The sequence below is a fragment of the Rattus norvegicus genome, chromosome 12, assembly GCF_036323735.1.
Source record: "Rattus norvegicus strain BN/NHsdMcwi chromosome 12, GRCr8, whole genome shotgun sequence".
In the NCBI taxonomy this organism is placed as follows: Eukaryota; Metazoa; Chordata; class Mammalia; order Rodentia; family Muridae; genus Rattus; species Rattus norvegicus.
In genome coordinates this window covers 26,577,736-26,601,633 of record NC_086030.1, presented here as the reverse complement: position 1 = coordinate 26,601,633, position 23,898 = coordinate 26,577,736, and the positions used below count along the sequence as shown (strand labels likewise).

At 54.1% G+C, this 23,898-nt stretch overlaps 2 protein-coding genes across 4 annotated transcripts in view; one reads left to right on the top strand and one right to left on the bottom strand.

The window, feature by feature from the left end:
• The window catches only part of Por (cytochrome p450 oxidoreductase), a 67,939-nt gene extending 53,979 nt beyond the window's left edge, over positions 1 to 13,960 (top strand). For all 3 annotated transcript variants that reach the window (XM_063271229.1, NM_031576.2, XM_063271230.1), the window contains exons 3-16: positions 6,426 to 6,474; positions 8,119 to 8,247; positions 8,959 to 9,108; positions 9,522 to 9,646; positions 9,738 to 9,827; positions 10,221 to 10,319; positions 11,096 to 11,212; positions 11,301 to 11,419; positions 12,130 to 12,311; positions 12,406 to 12,555; positions 12,660 to 12,930; positions 13,011 to 13,156; positions 13,246 to 13,331; positions 13,455 to 13,960. In XM_063271229.1, the coding sequence (XP_063127299.1) occupies positions 6,426 to 6,474; positions 8,119 to 8,247; positions 8,959 to 9,108; positions 9,522 to 9,646; positions 9,738 to 9,827; positions 10,221 to 10,319; positions 11,096 to 11,212; positions 11,301 to 11,419; positions 12,130 to 12,311; positions 12,406 to 12,555; positions 12,660 to 12,930; positions 13,011 to 13,156; positions 13,246 to 13,331; positions 13,455 to 13,599 (1,858 nt within the window). In that variant the 3' untranslated portion in view covers positions 13,600 to 13,960. The remainder of the gene's footprint in view (positions 1 to 6,425; positions 6,475 to 8,118; positions 8,248 to 8,958; positions 9,109 to 9,521; positions 9,647 to 9,737; positions 9,828 to 10,220; positions 10,320 to 11,095; positions 11,213 to 11,300; positions 11,420 to 12,129; positions 12,312 to 12,405; positions 12,556 to 12,659; positions 12,931 to 13,010; positions 13,157 to 13,245; positions 13,332 to 13,454) is intronic.
• Positions 13,961 to 14,109: 149 nt separating this feature from the next.
• On the bottom strand, positions 14,110 to 22,775 carry Tmem120a (transmembrane protein 120A). The gene is made up of 12 exons (NM_001010945.2): positions 22,376 to 22,775; positions 20,582 to 20,700; positions 20,281 to 20,397; positions 15,873 to 15,932; positions 15,579 to 15,674; positions 15,403 to 15,492; positions 15,242 to 15,307; positions 15,085 to 15,146; positions 14,902 to 14,994; positions 14,688 to 14,752; positions 14,518 to 14,586; positions 14,110 to 14,434 (listed from the first exon to the last, which is right to left on the bottom strand). The coding sequence occupies exons 1-12, from the start codon at positions 22,454 to 22,456 to the stop codon at positions 14,321 to 14,323; spliced, it is 1,032 nt and encodes a 343-aa protein (NP_001010945.1). The 5' UTR covers positions 22,457 to 22,775; the 3' UTR covers positions 14,110 to 14,320.
• Positions 22,776 to 23,898: the final 1,123 nt, after the last annotated feature.

Genomic DNA, 23,898 nt, shown 5'->3' with positions numbered 1-23,898 from the left:
CTACGTGTGGTGGTCCATGTGTTTAATCCCAGCATTTGGGGGGCAGAGGCAGGCAGATATCTGGGAGTTCAAGGCCAGCCTGGTCTACAGAGAAAGTTTCAGGACAGCCAGAGACATTGATTGATTGATTGATTGATTGATTGATTGATTGAAGAAGCAGCTATCAATGTGAAGGGTGGGCAGGGAACAGGGTGTCTGACCCAGAAGTGGCAAGAAGAGGCCCCTCTGTAAGCGCTGGTCTGGGACCTCTGCTGTCACCTGTTGAGTGCACCTGTATTTTTCTGCTCTCTGGTCAAGTGGGCTCTCCCATCCTGTTGACACTCCAGACGTGGCTTGCTCAGGATAGCTTCAATAGCAGCACTTCAGCCCACGAAGTCATTTCATCGCTGTCTTAGTTAGGGTTTCTACTGCTGGGATGAAACACCATGGTCAAACACAGGGAAAAGGCTTTTTTAGCTCACAGATCCTGAATCACAGTCCCTTGAACTCAAACGGGAGGAATCTGTAGGTAGGAGCTGAAGCAGCGGCCACAGGGCACTGCACAGGTCTAGGACCGCCACTGCCAGCAGCGTGATGATCTACAAGGCAGGAAAAGTAGTTCACAACTAAGTAGCCAGTGGTTTGCACTTCGGAAGCCTGACCCCGAATAGTTTATTGTAGGCATATTTAAGCAGAGCAGGAAACAGTGAAAACCCTCCTGGTGATAATGAACTCAATCCCATCCACACCATAAAGCTTAAGACACAACTACATCGGAACTCTTTGTTAAGTACATGTGACATCTTTCATAAAGATAAATTCTGTAGATTTGACTACATGTGATAAAGTCCCATAAAAATAGGTTCTATAGGGCTGGAGAGATGGCTCAGTGGTTAAGGGTACTGACTGCTCTTCCACAGGTCCTGAGTTCAATTCCCAGCAAGCACATGGTGGCTCACAGCCATCTGTAATGAGATCTGAAGCCCTCTGCTGGTGTGTCTGATGACACCTCTAATGACAGTGTATATTAATAAATAAATAAACCTTTTTAAAAAATAAGTTCTATAGATTGACAAGCTCACGATAAGGGTCTAGGGAGGACATGGTGTAGTGTCTGTCACACAGACAGCCCAAAAAGTCACCAAGCTATGAACCAGCCATCTGGATGGGTGAGAAGTGCCACTCACTGGCTCACTCAGCCTGAGCTCTTATAGAACCCAGGACCCACAGTGGGCGGGGTCCTCCCACATCAATCACTAACTAAGAAAACACCCTACAAGTTTGCCTACAGCCAGATCTTATGGAGGCATTTTCTTAGCTGGGGTTCCTGCCTCTCAGATGAATGACATTAGTTTGTGGCAACTCGGTAAAATTAGCCAGCACAGCGGCCCTGGTTTTTTGTTTTCCTTTCCTTTTGTTGTCTCATTAGCTCAGGCTAGCCTTTGCTGTGTACCTGTGTAGTGGATGACATTGAACTCTGATTCTTCCTGTCTCCAGGAAGCATTAGTACATACATCCCATTCATCTGCGGTAGAAAACTACCCTGCCCACTGAGCTATACCTCCAACTTTCTTTGGTGTTTTGAGACGGACTTGCTCTATAATCTAGGCTGGCCTTGAACTCTGTCCTCATGTTTCAGCCTCCAAAGTGCTGGGGTCAGAGATATGTATCACTGCTTGGCCCTTTTTAAAATTTCACTTCCCATCTCAATCGCTGCCCTTCCCTTCCTGGCCACCCTCTCTCACAATCCCCCCCTCTCCTCCTCTGAGAGGGTGGGAGCCCCCTCCCCCCACCATATCAAGTCTGAGGCGTTGGCAAGGATTGGCCTGAAGCCTCTGGCTGCCCTCCACCCTTCGCTAGCTCCTAGCTCCCTCTGAAGTGGCTCCCCCAGGAGCGTGGCCCTGTGGAACAGTACCTCCCATTTTTCTCTTAGCTCCACATGGACATTCTGGTAGCAGAAGCTGGTCATCTATCCTGCGGGAAACTGCTGTCCCCTTCTGCCACCATTTTCATGGGCCTTTCTGCCTGTTAACCCTGTGGCCTGGAGACATTAGTCACCAGACAGCCAGACTCTGCAAGTTCAAAAGCAGCTTCCAGGTCCCTCCCAGGCAGCGGGCTTCCCAGGAAGGATCAGTTCTACCACACAGAAAATTCGATTTGAGCTGCCTCAGCTTTCAGAATTACTTCTCCTCCTTGCCTGGGAGTGGGGGGGGGAGCACCCCCCCCCCTTGAGGCATCTGGGTTCTCCCAGTGACTCAGAGCTTTCCCTGCCCCCCTTCTTGCCCACTCTGGTGGCCTGCAGCTGACTTCAGAGGCGCCTGCTCCCAGTGGAGGGCTTGGGTGGGGGGCTAATTGGAACCTTCCAGGCTTTGCTGTGGAGCCATGTGGTGTCTGGCTCCCACAACTTGGGCCAGCTGCCACCTGCACAGTGCTCTGGGGTCTCTGCCTGGGTACTAAGAAAGGGGTTTCCTAAGACACGCAACTTTGTGCTTGCTGTCACCGCTGCATGGGGCAGGAGGGAAAGCATTATCTCCCTGTAGTGGCCATGTGTGCCTGAGTGACAGGGCCCAGTGTCGTTGACTCCCCAGGTCTCTTTAGGGGCTCTTGCAGCAGCGGAGGCTGGCTCATTGTTACAACCTGCACAAGTCTCTGTCAGGGCTGGGACAGCTTTGTTCTCAACCCTTTTTTCTCCTAATGGGAAAAGGGGAGGGTGTGGGGAGCGGGCTCTGATATAAACAGTTACCAAGGAGACTGAGTGGGGGTGTGTGTGTGGAAAGGTTCTCGCCTTCCCTCAGTCCATGGTGTGTGTATGGGGGGGGTGTTACCCCCGCCGCAGGGGATCATGGGAGGCTGCAGTCTCAGTCCCGAGTCCTGCTGGAGCTGCCAGATGTTGCAGAGTTCACAGGCTCATGGGGACAGAAGCAGGCAGAGGTGCCGAGGGATTCTGAGAGGACTTCTGGGCTGTCTGGTGGCACTTTCAGAGCCTCTGAGCCAAGCTGCCTTCCCCATCACACTGAGAATGGACAGAACTGAACTTCCTTTCTGTCGGCTCCCAGCCAGCAGCAGCAGCAGCAGCAGCAGCAGCAGCGCTCAGGGTGGGACCCTCCTTTTTCTTTAATCCCTGTTGGGAACAGGGCATCATGGGGTGTGCCTACTCTTCTCCACCGGAGGAGCCCGTCCTGCGAAGGTCAGTTCCAGCCCTAGTTCAGATGTGGGGTAGAACTGTGGGCAGTTCACATGGCTGCCATTCATTGCCCAAGGGAGAGGCAGCCCCTGGGCCAGCGTCAAATGGTCTGCTGGTGACCCCCTGGGTGGGTGCCATCAGTCTACTTCCTGGAATTGGCTAGGAGATGCTCTCAGGCAAGAAGGGCTGCCCAGGAGAGGCATTTCGTGAATGTCCAGCACAGGGCCCTCTGACTCTATTCGCCCAGAGGCCACTGTCCCGACTGGATTGGAATGAGAGAGGGGAGCAAATAGAGTCCTTCCTGTCCCCAGGGCCAAAGCGGAGCTCATTAAAGGACAGGGTGGGCCTCAGAGGTGTTCAGGTGTCAGAGTTTGATCCCCAGAACCCATATTAAAAAGCTGGACATTGAGGTAGGCTTGTAATTCCCGGTGCTGGGAAGGCAGCTGCCTCTGGCTTGGTGTCCAGCCAGCCTAAGCAGCGTGGTGCGCTCCAGGCAAGTGAGAGGAGAGACCTTGTCTGAACGAAGGTGGACAGCACCTGAGGAACACCACCCCCCCTGCCCCCCATTCATACACACACGAACGCATGCACACATGCGCTCAAAATGCACAGTGTCATGGTCTTTTCTCCCAGGGTCAAGGGTGAGTGTCTCCAGGTAAACCTGTCTAGGACCCTCACCTAACCATGGCCAAAGCCAGCTGGCCTGGAGTTGGGCCCCTTTCACCTATGGCAGGACACTAGCCTCAGGCCCTGGCAGCTCGGCCTCAGCCATGTGGATTGGAGCCCCGGCCCTTGGGAGCCTGCTGCTTGCTCTCTCTTGAGAATGGAGCCCAGCCAACCTTTCCTATCTCTCTGGCTCTGGGCTCTAACACCTCCGTGACACTGTGCCACCTTAGGCTGCTGGGTGATTTCAGATGAGATCACAGACTGGCCCAGACAGCCATTCACTTTCCAAGGAGACCTTTGTCCCCTTGAGTGTCACCCAAGTTCCAGGTGCCTGGCAGGACTCAGGAGATACTGCCAAGTCAAGTTCTGTATGTAGCTGAGGCCTTCAGAGACTAGGGCCGGGATGTCTGTCACATGCCTGTGTGGTGACAGGGCCTAGATTTGCAGCCAGCTCTGCCTCTGACGTGGCTCCTCTTCTCCTGCTGCGATTCCCCTGGGCTCCAGCTCAGGGACAGAACAGGCCCTTGGAAGACAGAGATGGCCATGTTCTAGTCCCCACCCTCAGCACCTGGCATGGTGCCCTTCCCTGCCCTGTGTGCCAGGCCTGGAGATGTGATTCCTATGGAAACATCTGTCTTTTGAGAAAAGCCAGGAGCTGGCTTCTCAACCCAGAGTGGGGAGGGAGTGGGAAATGTCCCCAGAGGCTGCTGTCCACCTCTGCCTGCCAGATGCTGGGTGGGAGACCTGGGCCAGCCGTGCAGGAAAGCCATGGATTGTGTGCGCGGTGCCACAAGGAGTGACCTCCCCTTAAATTATTACAGCAAGTCCTCATGGGGAACAAACTGCATATGTGGAGAGAGGTCCTGTGTGGATGTATGTGCCCTGTTATGACAGTGACCTTGATGTTTAGGGGAGGCAAGGAAAGGTTGTTCTGAGGAAGCTCAAATGTGTTGAAGGACAGTAGGGTTGGGAAGGTTCAGAGAAGGCCAGGCCACGTCCAGGGGGCATCAAGTCTCTCCACTCATAAGGGTCCACTCATAAGGGTATAGTGATCAGTGAGTGAGATGTGTGTCAGGGTGTGTGTGTATGTGTGTGTGAGTGTGAGATGTGTGTCAGGGTGTGTGTGTGTGTGTATGTGTTGGGGTGTGTGTGTGCATGTGCAGAGATAGCCCAGCAATTAATCAGAGAAGTAAGATCTGGGTTTCCTTCTAGAACACCTTCGCTTACACCAGTCTCTACTCGGGGCTTCCCACTTTCTGTTTTCTGAAACGGTTTCTCTGTGTAGCCCTGGCTACCCTGGAACTCTCTGTAGCCCAGGCTGGCCTTGAACTCAGGGATCCACCTGCTTCTGTCTCCCAAGTGCTGGGATTAAAGGTCTGAGCCACCACCACAGAGTGGCTTCCCACTTTGAATTGTCCTTATTTTCTCACAAGTTTTTTGTGTCTGTATGAAGATGGGTGTTCATACTTACACGCATGAGATGAGTAGTCACCTCAAGCGCTATAAGCCTTACTAAACTCTGTGTGTATATGTGGCCTAAGTATATGCAGCCGCGTCACATCCAAGCTGGAGGGTGTGCTGGACGGGTGTCTAGCTTGGCATGTGGTGCTGGGTGCAAACTCTCATCCTCGTAATCAAACCCTCTTAATTGCTGGGCTATCTTTGCACATGCACAGCCCCCTCCCAACACACACACACACACACACCCTGGCACACATCACACACACACACACACACACACACACACACACACACACACACACCCTCACATCTCTCTCATACACACACACACACCCTGGCACACATCACACACAACACATACACACACACACACACCCTGACACACATCTCTCACACACACACACCCTGACGCACCTCTCTCTCTCTCTCTCTCTCTCTCTTTCTTTCTTTCTCTCTTACACACACACATACACACACACATATACCCTGGCACAGATCGCGCACACACACACACACACACACATACACCCTGGCACACATCACACACACACACACACACCCTGGCACACATCATACACACACACCTGGCACACATCACACACACACACACACACACACACACACACACCCTGGCACACATCATACACACACACCCTGGCACACATCACACACACACACACACACACACACACACACACCCTGGCACACATCACACACACACACAAACACACACACACACCGTGGCACACATCACACATGCTCACACACGCACACGCACACACCCTGACCACACTTTTGACATAGTCTCCCATTGGCTCACTGTCTCCAGCTGGAGCTAGAGCCTCCTTCAGCTTCTGCCCTGTTTGCCTGAGATAAAGACAAGGGAAGACGGGGCCAGAAGCTGGAGAGGGAGGAAAGAGCCAGGCACTGGCAAGGAGAACATGGGCAGATAACCAGGCCAGACCCGCGCTGTCCTGAGGCTGGGGAGTGACTTATACCATTCCCAGCTGTGGGCTTCCCCACTGGGGCCTAGCACAAGTGGACTGTCCCCTGACAAACTGCCACAGGGAGCACAGCCTGGCCCGCCCATCCTGCAACAGCTGCATCTGTCCCCATCAGACTGTCTGTTTTTCAGGGCCCCACCCGTCAAAGAGAGCAGCTTCGTGGAAAAGATGAAGAAAACGGTGAGCTCCTGCTTCTGCTTTTGGTAGAGCATGCTTCGCTGGGCACCAAGGGGGCCCAGGAGAGAGGCCTGGGGGCTATGGGAACTGAGCAGGTCAGAATGCTAAGGGCACCCTCACCTTGCCGCAGCACACGGGCTCTGCTCTTGCTTTTCTGGATAAACCAAAATGGAAGACCACTCGCTCCCTTACGATCACAGTTTGCAATTTTAAGTTCATTTTCCAGAACCGACGTAAGAAGCCAGCCCTGGCAGCACATTCTGTCATCACAGTGCTGGGTTCCTGGGGCTCCCCGTGCAAGCATAGCCTAACCTGGGAGCTCCAGACCAGTGAGCACTGAGGGCACCTGAGGGAGACCCCAGCGTAGTCCTCGGGCCTCCAAGTTCATGCGTCACACACCACACACAGAGTGGGTCTATTGGAAGCCAGGCATGGTGATAAATACCTGTAATCGCAGCACTGAGAAGGCTGATGCCGGGAAATCAAAAGTTGAGACCAACCTGGGCTCCCATAGTAACATCCTACCTAAAAATTTAAAAGCCCTGGAGCTGGCTCCATTCCCAACATCCATATGGTGGCTCACAACCATCTCTAATGGCATTCAACACCCTCTTCTGGTGTGTCTGAAGACAGGGACAGTGTACTCATATACATAAATAAATCTAAAAAATGTATAAAGGATGTATTAATATCTTCGGTGCAAATACCTGTTTTAAGAGCTATTATTATTTCGCAGGTTGGGGGAGGTGGTTCAGACAGCATTTCCGGGTAGCCTTAGCTGTTCCGGAAATCGCTCTATAGACCAGGTTGACCTCGAACTCAGAGATCCGCCTGTGTCTGCTTCCTGAGTGCTGAGATTAAAGACATGTGCCACCACTGCCCAGCGTAATTATTAATTTTAATTATGTCTACTGGGGGTTGTGCACAGGAATGCAGGTGTCCACTGTGGCCAGAGGCCATTGGATCCCGGAGCTACAGTTACAGGCGGTTGTGAGCACCCGACATGGGTGCAGGGAGCTGCACTTGGGTCCTCCGCAAGAGCGGCAAGTGCTTTAACCACTGAGCCATCCCTCTGGCCTCTACTTCACCTCACTGTGTTATTACAGGAGACTTTAGATTTTGGTAGCTCGTGAATGGGGATCATGGACCCCCACAGATGCCGAAGGATCGCACCCACTGTCACATGGGGGTCTGCTACTCACACTCTCCCAGTCACTTTCCATGTTTGTTTTTAAGATTTATTTTATGTATGTGAGTTCACTGTCGCTGTCCTCAGACACACCAGAAGGGGGCATCGGATCCCCATTACAGATGGTTGTGAGCCACCGTGTGGTTGCTGGGAATTGAACTCAGGACCTCTGGAAGAGCAGTCGGTGCTCTTAACCGCTCAGCCGTCTCTCCAGCCCTCCCCTTCCCGTCTCATACTCAATGTTAGGTTGTGTTTTTCCTTGGGTCAGAGTACGATCTTGGATAATGAGCGTGAGATCACTTTGACTCTAGCTGGAGTTTTTCAGGTGACGTCCCTCTTCCATCATAGCATCTGTGACAGCCAGGAGAGAGAGGACCCTTAAGAGGGCTCCACTTGCCAAGCCTGCCCTGTGTCTTCAGGCCTCCTTACAGACCCTGTGTGTCTGCCTTTTCCCCCAGGGAAGGAACATTATCGTATTCTATGGCTCCCAGACGGGAACCGCTGAGGAGTTTGCCAACCGGCTGTCCAAGGATGCCCACCGCTACGGGATGCGGGGCATGTCCGCAGACCCTGAAGAGTATGACTTGGTGAGTGAGCCCACCCTGCTGCTCACGTGAGAGGGACCCCAGGATGCCCCTCCCCTGTCTGTGGGAGGTGTTGGATGGGTTCACCTCAAAGAGCTCTAAGCTCACCTTCGTTGAGGCTCTCAGTAACTTGTCCATTAAAGCTGAGGGAAGAGTGGGAACAGTCATGGCGGGGTCCAGAGAAGCTATAGGTAGGAGCAGTGGAGTCCCTCCTCGTCCATATGTCATCCTGCCTGTGCCGTTCCTCGTAAGCCAGTATAGGATATGACGGACCTCATTCATGTCCCTAAGGGCTAGGGCCAGGCGCATCATCGCCCTTGACTTTGCCAGCTCAGACTTACTCCTCTGCTACTGCCTGCCCCATTCCCTTACTCAGGGTCACTCTGTGGAGCTCACACAACTGCCACGAGCCAGGGGTAGAAGGGAGGGAGCAGGTGGCCTTGGAGTTGTCTCTTTGGCTTCCATATAAGGTCATTGGCGCACGCACTCACCCTGTGCCCAACTGAAGAGATAGCGCTGTCGGGCACACCTTGTCTCTGAGCCGTCCCACCCCCACCCCAATGCTCGTTCCACAGGGGTCTCCCCCCATCTCCACACTTTGTTTTAAACTGATGGGAGGCACATGAAGGGCTTCCTGGCTAGCCTTCCACCTGCCACTCTGTTCCTCCACTGTGGGCTCAGGCTGTGGTAGTGGTGACACCCCTGTCTCTCTAGGCCGACCTGAGCAGCCTGCCTGAGATCGACAAGTCCCTGGTAGTCTTCTGCATGGCCACATACGGAGAGGGCGACCCCACGGACAATGCGCAGGACTTCTATGACTGGCTGCAGGAGACTGACGTGGACCTCACTGGGGTCAAGTTTGCTGTGAGTCTCCACAGAATCCTGTGGCAGCTCCCCCGAGCACTAGGCCTCCCTGTGCAAACTGTGTCCCCCTCTGTTCCTCCACAATGTGACAGGGCAGGTAGCTTCGAGCTTAGCCTGATCCTTACTCTGGTGGAGCCTCACCCAGAGCGGCCCCTCCCATGCTACTATCTGATCCCCAGGAACATTGGCTACTGGATGCAAAGCCAAAAGCACCGGAGCCTCCAGCTAAGCTGGGCTGAGACATAGCCTGGTTGTAAAAGGCGCTACCTGGGCTGCAGGTCTCTTAAATAAAGCCATCAGCTGTTCCTCCCAGGGCGCATAAAGCCAGACTGTGGGTGAAGGATACAGTCCACCCCAAGGACATCAGATGGCGTGAAGTCCCATCCTCAGAGCCTCCCCTGTTGTCCACACAGGTATTTGGTCTTGGGAACAAGACCTATGAGCACTTCAATGCCATGGGCAAGTATGTGGACCAGAGGCTGGAGCAGCTTGGCGCCCAGCGCATCTTTGAGTTGGGCCTTGGTGATGATGACGGGAAGTGAGTGCCACACCCCAGTCACGGGTCTAGCCTGGCATGTGGGCCTCCCTCTTACCCCTAGCCTCGCTAACCCTCTCCTCCCTCTCTCCAGCTTGGAAGAGGATTTCATCACGTGGAGGGAGCAGTTCTGGCCAGCTGTGTGCGAGTTCTTTGGGGTAGAAGCCACTGGGGAGGAGTCGAGGTAAGTGGAAGGCCACAGCTAGGGCCCCGGCTGGGTAGCCCTGGGGACACAGTGAGGTGTGGGGGTGGCAAGAGCTCAAGCATAGATGAAGAAGCCCCCAGAAGGTGAGGGGGATGCGGTGGGGTCTCCCTTTCTGTCCTGTGGCTTCGCTAGGACACTGGCTTTCCTCCCACCAGTGCTTCCTGGCCAGCTAGTCCTCTCAGGCTCTCGGGGTCAGCCTCAGCCCTTCTCCTGCCTTTGCTTCTCTGTGTGTCTGCTACAGGGTCCCCTGCGTCCTAATGTCACTTGTCTTCCGTCCATATCCCCTTTAGCTCAAGCCCTTTCTCTCTCTGGCTGACCCTGAAGCTTCCCCCTTCCCAGCCCTGACCACAGCCTTGGTTTTTCCATTCCCAGCATTCGCCAGTATGAGCTCGTGGTCCACGAAGACATGGACGTAGCCAAGGTGTACACGGGTGAGATGGGCCGTCTGAAGAGCTACGAGAACCAGAAACCGTGAGTGGAGGAAGCGGGGTGGGACGGACAGCTCTGGGGCCCTTGAGTACCCACAGCCCAGGGAGATGTGTGATCCTCTGGAGTCCTCTGAATGAGCACAGTGGGGTCCCCACACTTTCATGCCCTCTATCAGGAAGGGTACAAGCTGCCCAAGGGACAGGTGCTCTTCCCCACGCAGGCCTTAGGAGCCAAGCCCTGCCATATTAAACTTGGGCAAAAAGTCCCATTCTGTCCTTAGAGTCCACTGCCATTGGGCATGCAGCTCAGCTGGCGAGTGCTTCCATAACCCGTGAGGCCCCGGGGTCCGTCCCCAGGACCGCACAGACTGGGCGTGGTACACACACCTTTGAGCTCAGCACACTCGGGGAAGGAAGTCCAGTTCTCTTATCCTCAGCTGCATAGCGGGTTCAAGGCAAGCCGGGATGCACGAAAAGTCCAAACCATTCCGTTCACTTTGACCCCTCCATCCCTCTGGGTGCTGCCCAGATTCACGCTGGAACCCTCCTTAGTCATCGTGGTCTCCTGGGGTCAAGCCAGCCATCCTGCTGGGTCAGACTCCTCCACTTGTCACTCCTAGCCACACTGTGGTCCCTGAATGTGAGTGTGAAAACCAAATGGCATGCAGTGGTCTCAGGACCTTGGCAGCTCCACTCCCGCTCAAGTCCCCCCATAGGCAGAGGGTCTCAAGTTTTATAGGAACCAGCCTGTGTGTCCCTTCGCTTTGCCCATCTTACTACATTCATGGGCAAATCACTGGCCTCCTCTTTTCCCATCAGCCCCTTCGATGCTAAGAATCCATTCCTGGCTGCTGTCACCGCCAACCGGAAGCTGAACCAAGGCACTGAGCGGCATCTAATGCACCTGGAGTTGGACATCTCAGACTCCAAGATCAGGTACCTGCCGCCTCCCATCTCCCTGTGGTAAGCCTGGCCCTGAGGCATCTGGTGGCTTCCTCCTGAGCCTTGCACTTCCTTCCTCTAGGTATGAATCTGGAGATCACGTGGCTGTGTACCCAGCCAATGACTCAGCCCTGGTCAACCAGATTGGGGAGATCCTGGGAGCTGACCTGGATGTCATCATGTCTCTAAACAATCTCGATGGTAAGTTCCAGAATTGAGGGCCTTGTCTAGGCCTGGAAGTTGAGCCTTCAGGTGCTAAAGGCCGATGCCCCAAAACACAATATATGTCGAGGTCTGGCTTGCTCTCCATCCCATCATAGTTAGAGAGGACACCTATGGCCAGGAGGCAGAGCCAGTCTACTTCCCAGGTAGCCAGGAAAGCCACCAATCGTCCCAGACCAGGGCTGCTAAACCAGGTTTTACGTCTTAGGCCTGGGCTCCACAGCTCCCTCAGTGGCTGTGGGCTGCCAGGTCCCTGCTCCTGGGCCTTCATCCTCAGCGGTAAATACAAGAACTGGGCTCAGCAGCCCTCCGTGCCCACGAGGTAGGGTCCTTCATGGTGCACAGATGCTGGAGGATGCTGTCACCCAGGGCCTTTCACTGTGGACACAGGCATCTAGTACCCACCCAAGTCCTGCCTGTTCAAGCTAGCCACTCCCCTCTCCCACAAAACACACACACACACACACACACACACACACACACACACACACACACACACACAGTGCTTCCTGGCAGCCTATAACTGGCACTTCTGCCTGGCCTCAAGTTCCCGCCTGGCAGAAAGCTTGAGCCTTGTCACAGAGTCGAGGCTAATGGGAGCAGGCTGGGATGCCAGCCTCCAGCCAACAACGGCCTGCAGCATCTAAGGGGTGACCCTCCGACTCCATCCTGTTTCTTTCCTGCCGCAGAGGAGTCAAACAAGAAGCATCCGTTCCCCTGCCCCACCACCTACCGCACGGCCCTCACCTACTACCTGGACATCACTAACCCGCCACGCACCAATGTGCTCTACGAACTGGCACAGTACGCCTCAGAGCCCTCGGAGCAGGAGCACCTGCACAAGATGGCGTCATCCTCAGGCGAGGGCAAGGTGAGCCTGGGCACCCGTCTCTCCATCCCGCCCACTGCGCGCACATGCGCATGCGCACGCACACAGGCCATACCTTCCTTCCGTGTCTCCTCAGGAGCTGTACCTGAGCTGGGTGGTGGAAGCCCGGAGGCACATCCTAGCCATCCTCCAAGACTACCCATCACTGCGGCCACCCATCGACCACCTGTGTGAGCTGCTGCCACGCCTGCAGGCCCGATACTACTCCATTGCCTCATCCTCCAAGGTGAAGGGCACCAGCTCTGCCAGGGAAGGCCGTGGACGCGGGATACCCGCCGAGGAGGGGCCTCTAGGGGGTTGGAGCCCGGCTCACACCAGTCCTTCCTCCAGGTCCACCCCAACTCCGTGCACATCTGTGCCGTGGCCGTGGAGTACGAAGCGAAGTCTGGCCGAGTGAACAAGGGGGTGGCCACTAGCTGGCTTCGGGCCAAGGAACCAGCAGGCGAGAATGGCGGCCGCGCCCTGGTACCCATGTTCGTGCGCAAATCTCAGTTCCGCTTGCCTTTCAAGTCCACCACACCTGTCATCATGGTGGGCCCCGGCACTGGGATTGCCCCTTTCATGGGCTTCATCCAGGAACGAGCTTGGCTTCGAGAGCAAGGTAAGCCGTGGGGCTCTGGTTTTGTGGCCAGCCAGGACCAGGCCAGAGCTCCGGTTCACCATAGCCACACCCCTGCCCAGGCAAGGAGGTGGGAGAGACGCTGCTATACTATGGCTGCCGGCGCTCGGATGAGGACTATCTGTACCGTGAAGAGCTAGCCCGCTTCCACAAGGACGGTGCCCTCACGCAGCTTAATGTGGCCTTTTCCCGGGAGCAGGCCCACAAGGTGAGGCAGGCAGCTGCGCCACGGGCTGGGCGCCCCTTGAAGGTAGTGCGGTGGGGTCTGGGCCCCGCTCACAGCCGCCCCTCCCCCAGGTCTATGTCCAGCACCTTCTGAAGAGAGACAGGGAACACCTGTGGAAGCTGATCCACGAGGGCGGTGCCCACATCTATGTGTGCGGGTGAGTAAAAGGGACTGGGGAGGCAGGGAGTGCTGGGGGGCTCCACCTACGGGGTGGCCTCACCCACAGGGTGGCTCCACTCTCAATGTTCCACCGCTTTCTTGACCCCTCTCCTACACTTAGGGATGCTCGAAATATGGCCAAAGATGTGCAAAACACATTCTATGACATTGTGGCTGAGTTCGGGCCCATGGAGCACACCCAGGCTGTGGACTATGTTAAGAAGCTGATGACCAAGGGCCGCTACTCACTAGATGTGTGGAGCTAGGAGCTACCACCCTCCCACCCCTCGCTCCCTGTAATCACCTAACTTCTGCCGACCTCCACCTCTGGTGGTTCCTGCCTGGCCTGGACACAGGGAGGCCCAGGGACTGACTCCTCCTGGCCTGAGTGGTGCCCTCCTGGGCCCCTAGGCAGAGCCCGGTCCATTGTATCAGGCAGCCCAGCCCCAGGGCACATGGCAAGAGGGACTGGACCCACCTTTGGGTGATGGGTGCCTTAGGTCCTCTGCAGCTGTACAGAAGGGGCTCTTCTCTCCACAGAGCTGGGGTGCAGCCCCCACACGTGATTTTGAATGAGTGTAAATAATTTTAAATAACCTGGCCCTTGGAATAAAGTTGTTTTCAGTATTTGCCTGGTTTGCTTGTGTTTATATGGGGTCAATCTTAGGATCTGCTTCAATTAGACAAGACACCCCACCCCAGACCGGGTGCCAAGAGTCAGTGTCTTGCTGGGGCCCCGAGCCTTGCCTCCCCAGGGAGAACACATCCACAATCCATCGGTATCTCCACGCCTCTCTTCCTTTATTGAGGCCTAGAGCCCAAATCCTGCAAGCTGGGCTCCAGGCCCAGGCCTTCCTCAGGGCCCACAGAGCCCACGAAGCCCAGGGGGCACAGAAGGGAACCCCCTACACACAAGGGGATCCCCAACCTGCCGCCCCACCTGGCACACAGGTCAGAAGCCCCTTTGGGGCTGGTATCAGATCTAGCTTAATCCTTCTTGCTCCCGTGTTGCTGGCTGTGGAACTTCTGATGCACCACTCGGAGGGTGGTGAAAAAATTGCCGAGGAAGAGGAGGAGGAAGGGGAGGCCGCACATGAGCACCTGCAGGGGTAGGGAAGGCAAGGTCAGGTCGGTCCAGGCCGAGCTGGGACCTCCCATGCATCCCTTCCAGACCCTGGGCTCACCTGCCACTCCTTGCACTCAGGGTCCCGGGCCAAGTTAAACAATGTCAGCGCATTAAAAAGCTGCCAGAACTGTAAAGGAAGGAGTCTGTTCAGTAAGCGCGGTGCCCAATGGGGCTCGGAGCCAGAAGGGGACATCCAAGGGTGGATGAGGACACCCGGGTGTGACTTACATGTCCAAAGAAGAGGAACGGAAGCAGGAAGGTGAGGCCTCTCCACATCCAAGACTGAAAGCCCTCTGTGGGGGATAGAAAAAAGGGGAGTAGCAGCCAGGGTGGAAGGGACAGGAGACCTTCCTCAGGAAAGTCACCCCTGCCCCCTCACCCCCTTCCCCGCCAGCCCCATTTTCCCCCCTCCCGGGCTGCTGGGCAGGGCCAGCTGACTCACCCACAGTGAGGTCCATGGTGTGTCGTTCGCCCAGGGCTCGCAGGCGGTAAAGGCACCCGCTCTGGTAGTAATACTGCAGAAACTGCACAAAACCTAGGTGATCGCAGCAGGCGGAGCATGTCAGACCCACTCTAGGTCACAGGTTCTCTGCCCCCTCGTTCCCTCCCTAGCAAAGAAACTCACTCTGGTACATGGAGAAAGACAGGAACTGGTTCCGGAACTTCTGGTACATGAGTCCATCTGGCCTAAATTTAGGGAGAAATCAGAGGAAGGGAGGCATGAGAGTCCGGGTCCTCTGCCTCACCCCATTCCCCTGCCAGCTGAGGTCTTGATCACTCACCAGGTCAGCATGACTCCTGACAAGAATGTGGACACATAATGATGGAAAACCCACCAGCCTTTGATCCTGTAAGAGGGCATCAGTTACTCCCACGATGCAGAGCTGATCCCACAGATAGCACATGTGTGGCACCACCCATCCCACTGCGCATGCGCACCTACCTGGAACCATTATTGATGAGGATGCTCTCCCGGATGGTCAGCGTGCAGTAATACCAGACCAGCAGGAAGTTGAAGGCAGCGTCTGTCACCCTGAGGAGTCGGGTACAAAGAACTGATACCAGAGCCTTACCCCCGACACTGTCTCAACCCAGACCGAATCCAAGACACTCACTCACCTGGAGTTGAGCAGGAAGCGGCAGGTGAAGGAGATGACAATGAGGATGATGGTGAGGTAGAGCTTGAATTTCTCATACTCGTCTTTGTAAGCAAACCTAGTGGGGAGAGGAGTGCTCATTTGTGGGCAGGTCACCTGGGGCGGGGGCGGGGGTCCCGTCTCCACCATCCCCAGAGGTCACAGATCAGCCAGGAGAAGTTGACCCAGAAACTAAGACCACACCAACCAAAGTCAGGGTAGAGGTGGATGGAGAAGCCTGGGTGAGACCCGACCCTTGGCGACAGCCTCCACATACTTAGCCTGCTTGCTCAAAAGTGTCACGTTGACATTCCCCAGAACCAGACTCAGGTACAACCTAAGGAACAGAAGGAGGCCTCAGTGACAAAGAAACAGCGCAGTCCAGAGCTTGCTGCACTCCCTATGGCCTTAGTATACTGCTCTAAACTTTAGGGGGTGCCACTGACCCTACGCCACACGGTACCCGACACCCTGCCCGCTTCTGAATCCCGCCCTCTGGGTAAACAGTGTCTCTAGCCGATGCTGTTCTGCCTGGGCCCTCCCTCTGTTGGCACCTTGAGAGCCCTGGCTGTCCTCCTCGAGACACCATCCTCATCCCCAGACCACTCCTCGCTCGGGTCTGGGCGTGAGGAGTTGGCATCTTAGCAGATGATATCCATTGCTCTTCTTCTTCTTTCTTTTTTTGTTTTTTTTGTTTGTTTGTTTTATCTTGTTCTGATTTTTTTCAAGACAGGGTTTCTCTGTGTAACCTTAGCTGTTCTAGAATTCCACTGTAGACCTGGCCGGCCTCTGCTGGATTAACAGTGTGCTCCCCCACCACCTAGCTTCCCTTTCTTAGTGTGTCCGTGTCTGTGCTGGGATTAAAGGTGTGCACCACCACTCCACGACTTATTCTTTTGCTTTTTCAACCTCAAGAAACTCAGACCTGAGTCCCCTTCAGTGCATCCCATACATAGCCACACACTGGACCCTGTTCCCACCTCAGTGGCCTCTCGAGACTCCAGGTGGAGGATGGCTCAGCTGGTAACAGTGCTGCCTAGCACCACATAAAGACTCAGACCTGTAAGCCCAGGACTTGGGAAGTGGAGGCAGGAGGACCAGCGTTGGGGCTAGCCTGGGGTACAACAGACCCTGGCTAAGAAATAGACTTACAACAAACAAAACCAAGCTACTTGTAAGTCTAACCCTCTCACTGATGAAGCCCATCTGTCCTCAGTCAGACGCTCCAGATGTGACTGCAACACTGCGTCCTTTACTAAGCAGTGGCACCAGCCAGAAGGGTTTCTATCCCCATTCAGGCCTCAGAGCATAGGAAAGAGACGTCTGAGGCTGCAGCGGAGGCTGGAAGCTTGAACTCCACATGAGGGAGTGAGCGGGCCTCTTCCCAGCTGTCTCTGACTTGTCATCGCTGTGATCAAACAGCGTGATCAAAAGCAACTTGGGGAGCAGACAGACAGTCTATTTGGTTCACCTATCCTGGATTTCAGTTCATCAAAGAAAGCCGGGGGAGGGGGTGTTGGATGGCTCAGTGATTAAGAGCACTGATTGCTCTTCCAGAGGTCCTGAGTTCAAATCCCAGCAACCACATGGTGGCTTACAACCATCTGTAATGGAATCCGATGCCTTCTTCTGCTGTGTCTGAAGACAGCTACAGTGTACTCATATATATGAAACAAATATTTCTTAGGAAGAAAGAAAGAAAGAAAGAAAGAAAGAAAGAAAGAAAGAAAGCCAGCCAGCCAAGACAGGAACTAGAACAGGGCAGGAACCTGGCTGAAGGCAGGAGCTGATCCGGAGACCACGGAAAGGTGTGGCTTATGGCTTGCTCCTGATCACCTACTCAGCTTGCTTTCTTACAGAACCAGGACCACCAGCCTAGGGCTGGCCCCACCCACAGTGGGCGGGGCCCTCCACCATCAATCACTAAAATTAAGAAAATGCTTTACAGGTTTGCCCCACAGCCTGGTCTTACTGAGGCATTCTTCTCAGTGGAGGCTCTCTCCTTTCAGATGACTCTGTGTCAAGTTGACTAAAATCTAGCCAGGACTACTGACCCTTGTTAGCTTGACATTCAATACAATGTAGCAATAACCTTTCATTTCTTGTTCATCCCCAAGGTCTTGTATTAATAAATATCACAACATAAAACAAATCACCAAACTTGGAATTAGTACAAACTTTACAAATTCAAACATTTTAAAAGTTCAGTCTCTAAAAAATTACCAAGTCCTGCTGGGTGCTGGTGGCCCACGACTTTAATCCCAGCACTGAGGGTTAGGGTTAGGCTTAGGAAGGCAGAGGCAAGCAAGAGATTTCTGAGTTCGAGGCCAGCCTGATCTACAGAGGGAGTTCCAGAACAACGAGAGCTACACAGAGAAAAACAAAAGACAAACAAACAAAAATTACAACATTCCTTTTAAAAACTAAAGTCTCTGTAAAACTCCAAAATATTCTTTCAAAGTCTCTCTACTGTGTGCTCCTATAAAATCAAAATAAATACTTAAGAGGGAAGTGAGAGGAACATTGTAAAAATCTGAACAAAACCAAACCAAACTCCAGCTGTGAAAATAACTCCGTATCCAATGTCTGGGACTCACTTTTCTGAGCCCCACCAACGGGCCTGGCTTACTTCTCTGGCTCCACCCCTTCAGCCCACACGGTCGGTCGCCTAGGCTCAGGCCGGGAACCTGGGAGATCATCCCACGGAGATTCCCAAAGTGCTGGGGTCTCCTGAAGCAAATGGGCTGCACTCTCATCAATGGTCTCTCCCAGGCTCTCTTTAGGATGCCAAGCTTCTCTCCAGGTCCCCTTCAACCCTGGGGCTTCAACTACTGAAACCGCACCTTTGCCAATAGACTCCACTGGCTTCTCACAGTGCCCAGCCTCCATGAGCCTTTACGCCTTCAAAACCAGGGCCACCCAGGAAGCTCTTATGCCAAGTCCAGCTGCCAGCACGAGGTACAACGCTGGCCACCTCTGAAACAGTCTCTATGGAAACACTTCCCAAAGACTTCGCCTCAATACTGAGTAATGGTGCTCTCTTCTTTTTGTTTTGTTTTGCTTTTGAGACAGGGTTTCTCTGTGTAGTCCTGACTGTCTCAGAACTCACTCTTTAGACCAGGCTGGCCTTGGACTCAGAGATCCACCTGCCTGTGCCTCCCGAGTACTGGGACTAAAGGCGTGGGCCCAGGTTCTGGTTTCTTCTTAATCATTGCTACTTCTTCAGCCCCAGCTGACCAGAACCACAGAACCTTAATTCTTTTTCTTTTTTTTTTTTTTTTTGGTTCTTTTTTTCGGAGCTGGGGACCGAACCCAGGGCCTTGCACTTCCTAGGTAAGCGCTCTACCACTGAGCTAAATCCCCAGCCCCCCTTAATTCTAAATAGCCAACAGGCACAACAGAATCTTTAAACGTCCCAAGCCAGGCCTCCATCGCCTGCACTACTCTCGATAGAATCTTCCAGTCTCCAGCAGAACAGCCCTCTGGGCTCGCAGCACCCAGTGACTCTCTAGCCCAAAGTTCCGAAGTCCTTACACTTCTCCCCAAAACAACACACTCAAGTCTGCCACATCAATACCTTACTATCCTGGTACTAATTTCAGTCTTAGCCAGGGTTACATGCTGGGATGAAACACCAGATATAACTCGAGGAGATGATGATTTATTTGGCTTACACAACCTTCCCTCACAGTCCATTGAGGGAAGTTGAGGCAACAGCTCAAACTGTACGGGAACCTGGAGGCAGGAGCTGAGGCAGAGGCCATGGAGGGTGCTGCTTACTGGTTTGCTCATGGCTTGCTCAGCCTGCTTTCATAGAGAACCCAAGACTACCAACCAAGGGATGGTCCACCCACAATGGGCTGTGCCCTCCACCAATCACTAGTTAACAGACAGCCTGGTCTTCGGAGGCATTTCCTCATCCGAGGCCCCTCCTCAGATGGCACTAGCTTTCTTCAAGTTGACATAAAAACGAGCCAGGACACAAACTCTTTTCCCCACACAGACCCAGCCCTACCACCCGTCATGGTTTGCAAGCACCAGGTCAGCTACATCCCCAGCGCTGGGTTTAGTTCTGGTTTTTATTTTTCTCTATCTGGGTGCTTTGCTGCAAGTGTGTCTGTGTGCCTGGTGCCCATGGAGGCCAGAAGGTGGCGTCAGATCCTCTGGAAATGAAGTAACAGACTTGTAAACTACTATGTAAGTGCTGGGAATTGAACCCTGGTCCCTTGGGGGAGCAGTTAGTGCTCTTAACCATTAAGCCATCTCTCCAGCCTCTTTGTTTTTTGTTGTCGTTGGTGGTGGTGGTGTTGTGTTTCTGTACTTGAGGGAGCATCTTCCTGCAGAGCTGTGGCTGGCCTGAAACGCACTCTGCTGACCAGGCTCATTTTGACCTCACTATGTAGGCAGGAGGACCTTGGACTCTGTCCTCCTGCCTAAGCTCCAGGGTGTCAGGTCCACAGACATGAGCTTGCTCATTCTTGACCTCTGAGGATGACTCAGGTTGTGCTGGGAAGCTATGTGTAACCCCAGCGTGGGGTTAGTGTCCATCACTGAACACTTCCCTCGGAGTTCCCACTACAGTGAGCTGTCAGACAGCGGGCCATCACTATGGCCTGCTGAAGGACTGAAGGACTGAGAGACAGGCTGGAGTCTCTCATCCTGGAGCTGGGAGGCAGAGGGCTCACCCGTTCTTCTTAGGCAGATAGGCTTCCATGTCAAAGAAGAGGCCTTGGCGCTCTTTTATCTGGCTTTCCAGCTCCTGGGCAGCCTCCAGGGACTCGGATGGGAGAGAGGGTCTGCATCTGGGGGTACGGCAGGAGTCAGGCAGGGAACTGGGAGAGCCCGAACCCCTGTGAGAACCCTTTGAGACAGAGAGAGGAACAAAGCCCAGGGCAGAAGGGTAGAAGAGCCATGCTAGGGGAAGCCCAGTGGCACCCCCGCTCCTGGTCAAACCACCCACCCCCATCGAGATGTCACCCCCCTCACTTTTTCAGCACCAAGGCCAGCTCCTGGAGCCGCTTCTTCTGGCGTGTGATAGAGTTTGTACAGTTGTCCTGGAGTTTGGTCAGCTCCTCTAGCTTGACACGGTACAGGCGATGTGTTTCCTAGCATGAGGAGAAGGCACTGGCTTGACTGGGGAGCTGCCTGGGCAGGGAACCAGCTCTCTCTGAGGTGGAACTTTCTGTGCTTGCCCAAGGACCTCCCAGAGATTGCTCTCCTCCTGATGCAAGCCAGGAGCTAGGCTTCTTCCTGTAAACTCAGATCCTCCGTGACACATGTCCTCAACAGGTCAGTTGTCCCCAACTCTGGCATCTGGATTCTAAGTGTGCTCTCGAGCCCAGTGGTTTTCAACCAACCTTTAATACAGGTCCTCATGCTGTGGTGACCCTCTCACTCCCCCACCCCCAACCACAAAATTGTTTTCATTGCTATTTCCTATTTGTCATTTTGCTAGTCATGAATTGTAAAGTAAGTATCTATGTTTTCTGATGGTCTTAGGTGACCCCTGGGAAAGGGTAATCCAATCCCCCCAAAGGGGTTGTGAGCCACAGGTTGAGAACTGCTGCTCTCAAAGGGGCTGCCTGAACCCACCCCTTACCTTCTTAGATCCTCCTACATACCTAGCCAGAAAGACTGGAAAACTGGGATATCCATGATGCCTTCTACCCAGGCATTCCTGATATTTCCTCTCAGGTTAAAGGTCATCAGGCTTCCCTCCCTAAGGCCAGTCCCTCCCATCCACTCCCCTCCTGCAAGCACCTTTGGCCCAAGCACTTTGCCCTGGTAGGTGAACCTTGCAAGTTGCAACCTAAAGACAGGGCAAGGGGCAGTGTGGGGAAATCAAGGCAGGGGCTGAGGTCATCGTAGTAATGGCAAAACTGGGAGACATGGAGCTGTCTAAGCCCCTAGGGAGAGTTCTAGTGCCAGCAGGCTGGGGAAACCTGGACACAAGAGGCTGGGCACAGTCCAGTAGAAGCAAAGGTCTAACCTAGTCTCCAGTTGGCCAGGCTCCACTATTTAGGTCTGTTTCTCATGCCAAAATGGGCTGCCACATCCTCAAGCTCTAGCATGTGCCACTTTTGCCAGTGACATTCTTCCAGGAAGCATCGGCTTCCTTCTCTCTGGTATGAAGACAGAAGGGCCACAAACAACCCCATCCTGGGATGGGAGGTTTTCCAATGGCCTCTCTACCAATCCAGGAGGTCCTGGTACAGTCTGCCCCGCCCACCTCTCCCTACAAGAAAGAGCCACATGTACAGGGTCAAGCGTCTTCCTGTCCCTAGGTAGGCGCTGTCCCTCCATCTCAGATGGCTGAGAGCCCCCAATCAGGCCTGAATTTTTAACTAAACTTGCTTCCCTGTGGCATTCAGCACAGAGTTAGTCAAGGGCGAGGAAGGCGTTGTCCGGCTGCAGGTTTGCAGGGTGACTGACCCAAAACGCTGGGCCCAGCTGGGTTCTGCCTCGGGTGACTGCTCCTTAGGAAGGGGACGGGGTCCCAGATCGGGCAGTGATGCAGAGGGAGGGGCAACAGAGAGGTCCTGACCAGTTTTCAAGGCCTTTGCACAAAGTCGCTATATCCCGTTAGAGAGAGATCCCGCCCAGGCACGCCGGGGACACGCGGGCAATCCGGGCTGCCATCGGACATTTAAGAAGAAAAGTAGGGGAGAGCCTCGACCCCTGACCCCTCCGAACTACCCTATGTGTGACCTAGTGCTGCCCGACCCTTGTCCCCGAGACAGAGACGTGGCTCGGGGCTTGGATGGCCCCAGGGACACTCACCTGGATACCTTGGAAGTCCTGCTGCAGATCCTCCCAGTTGCGCAGGCAGTCGCCCAGCGGGTCCGGGGGCGGGGACTGCATGTCTTTGTCCACGCCACAGGCCGCGGGGAGCCGCGAGTGTGGAGGACGGAGCTGCAACCCCGGCCGGCCGGAGGAGCCTCCGCCACCGCCCCCGTCCGCTTCCGGGCTCGCGCCGCCGCGACTGCCAACGGGAAAAGGCCCGGCGTAATCTGCGCGCGAGCCCCGCCCCTAGGGGCAGCCAATCGGAGCCAGGGACAGGAGCTGGGCGGGGCCACGGGCCTGCAGGGCGTCTCCTGGAACCGAGAACAGATTTAGGCGTCCAGCATTTTACCAGCAAAGTCGGCTTCCTCGGACCATTCACAAACCAAGGCGACACGTGCTTCTAACACTTTGATTTTTTTTTTTTTTTTTTTTTTTTTTTTTAGAAAGCGTCTTACTATGTATCCCTGGCTGGTCTGGAACCGAGAAATCCCCCTGCCTCTGCCTCCCCGCGTGCGGAGATTAGAAGCGTGAGCCAACTTGCCTGGCGCTTCATACACTTTTGTCCTTGAGAAGCTGCGCCTTTCTAGGGACAACTCTCATCTCACAGCTTTTACAGACACTCCTTTCCTGGCCCTGAGTTCTCCGTACTCTCCTCTGTCCTTAGCTTTTAGGCTGCCTCTCCTAAAATACACAACTTCCCACGTGTCTTCTGAAGCCTTACCAGTGGGGCTCTCCAGCTGCTGCGTCGCTAGTGAGCTTGCCTAGCATGGGGAAAGCTCGGAGTTCAATTTTCATCCAAGCACGATAGACAGCACGACATAATAAACCAGATGCAGAGGCGTAGGCCAGTGATCCCAGCATTTGGAAGGTGCAGGCAGAAGGATCAGAAGTTCCTGGTCATCCTCAAGGACACTCACCCTACCACCCATATCACTATGAAAAGTTCTAGGAGGCAGATGATAGCTGACAATATTTTCTAAATGATTGACACCCTACGTTCTTCACCAGGCCCCCCGCCCCCCATAAACACCTCCACCCCGAGCTGTTGGGAGTCTGAGGAAGTGCTTTTGGACAATTCCCTCTGGGACTTGTAGAATTTGAGCCCATAGGGTGGGTGGCTCGGTAGATAAGAATGCCTGCGGCCAAGTCTGGTGACCTCAATTTGATCCCAGGACCCACATTGTGGAAATAGAGAATCGTCTCAGCAACTTGTTCTCTGACCTGCACACATGTACCATGGCATGCCTAGACATACAAAACAAAGTGTAGGGGCTGGAGCGAAAGCTCAGCAGTTAAGAGTACTGGCTGCTCTTACAGAGGACCTGGGTCCAATGCCTAGATCTACATGATGGTTCCCAACCATCTGTAACTTCAGTCCCAGGGGATTCAATCCCCATTTCTGGCCTTTGCTAATATCAGGTCCACATATGTGGTGCATAGACATACATGCAGGCAAAAAAATAAATGCATGCAAGGTACAATACAAAATTTTAAATACAGCGTAGTAAAAATGTGGAAGA

Coding starts and splice junctions, on each gene's coding strand:
- Tmem120a (NM_001010945.2), bottom strand. CDS start 22,456: ATGCAGTCCCCGCCCCCGGACCCGCTGGGCGACTGCCTGCGCAACTGG. Junction 15,308..15,402: donor CTCATCAATAATGGTTCCAG/GTAGGTGCGCAT, acceptor GCCCTCTTACAG/GATCAAAGGCTGGTGGGTTT. Junction 14,587..14,687: donor CGTTCCTCTTCTTTGGACAT/GTAAGTCACACC, acceptor CTTCCTTTACAG/TTCTGGCAGCTTTTTAATGC.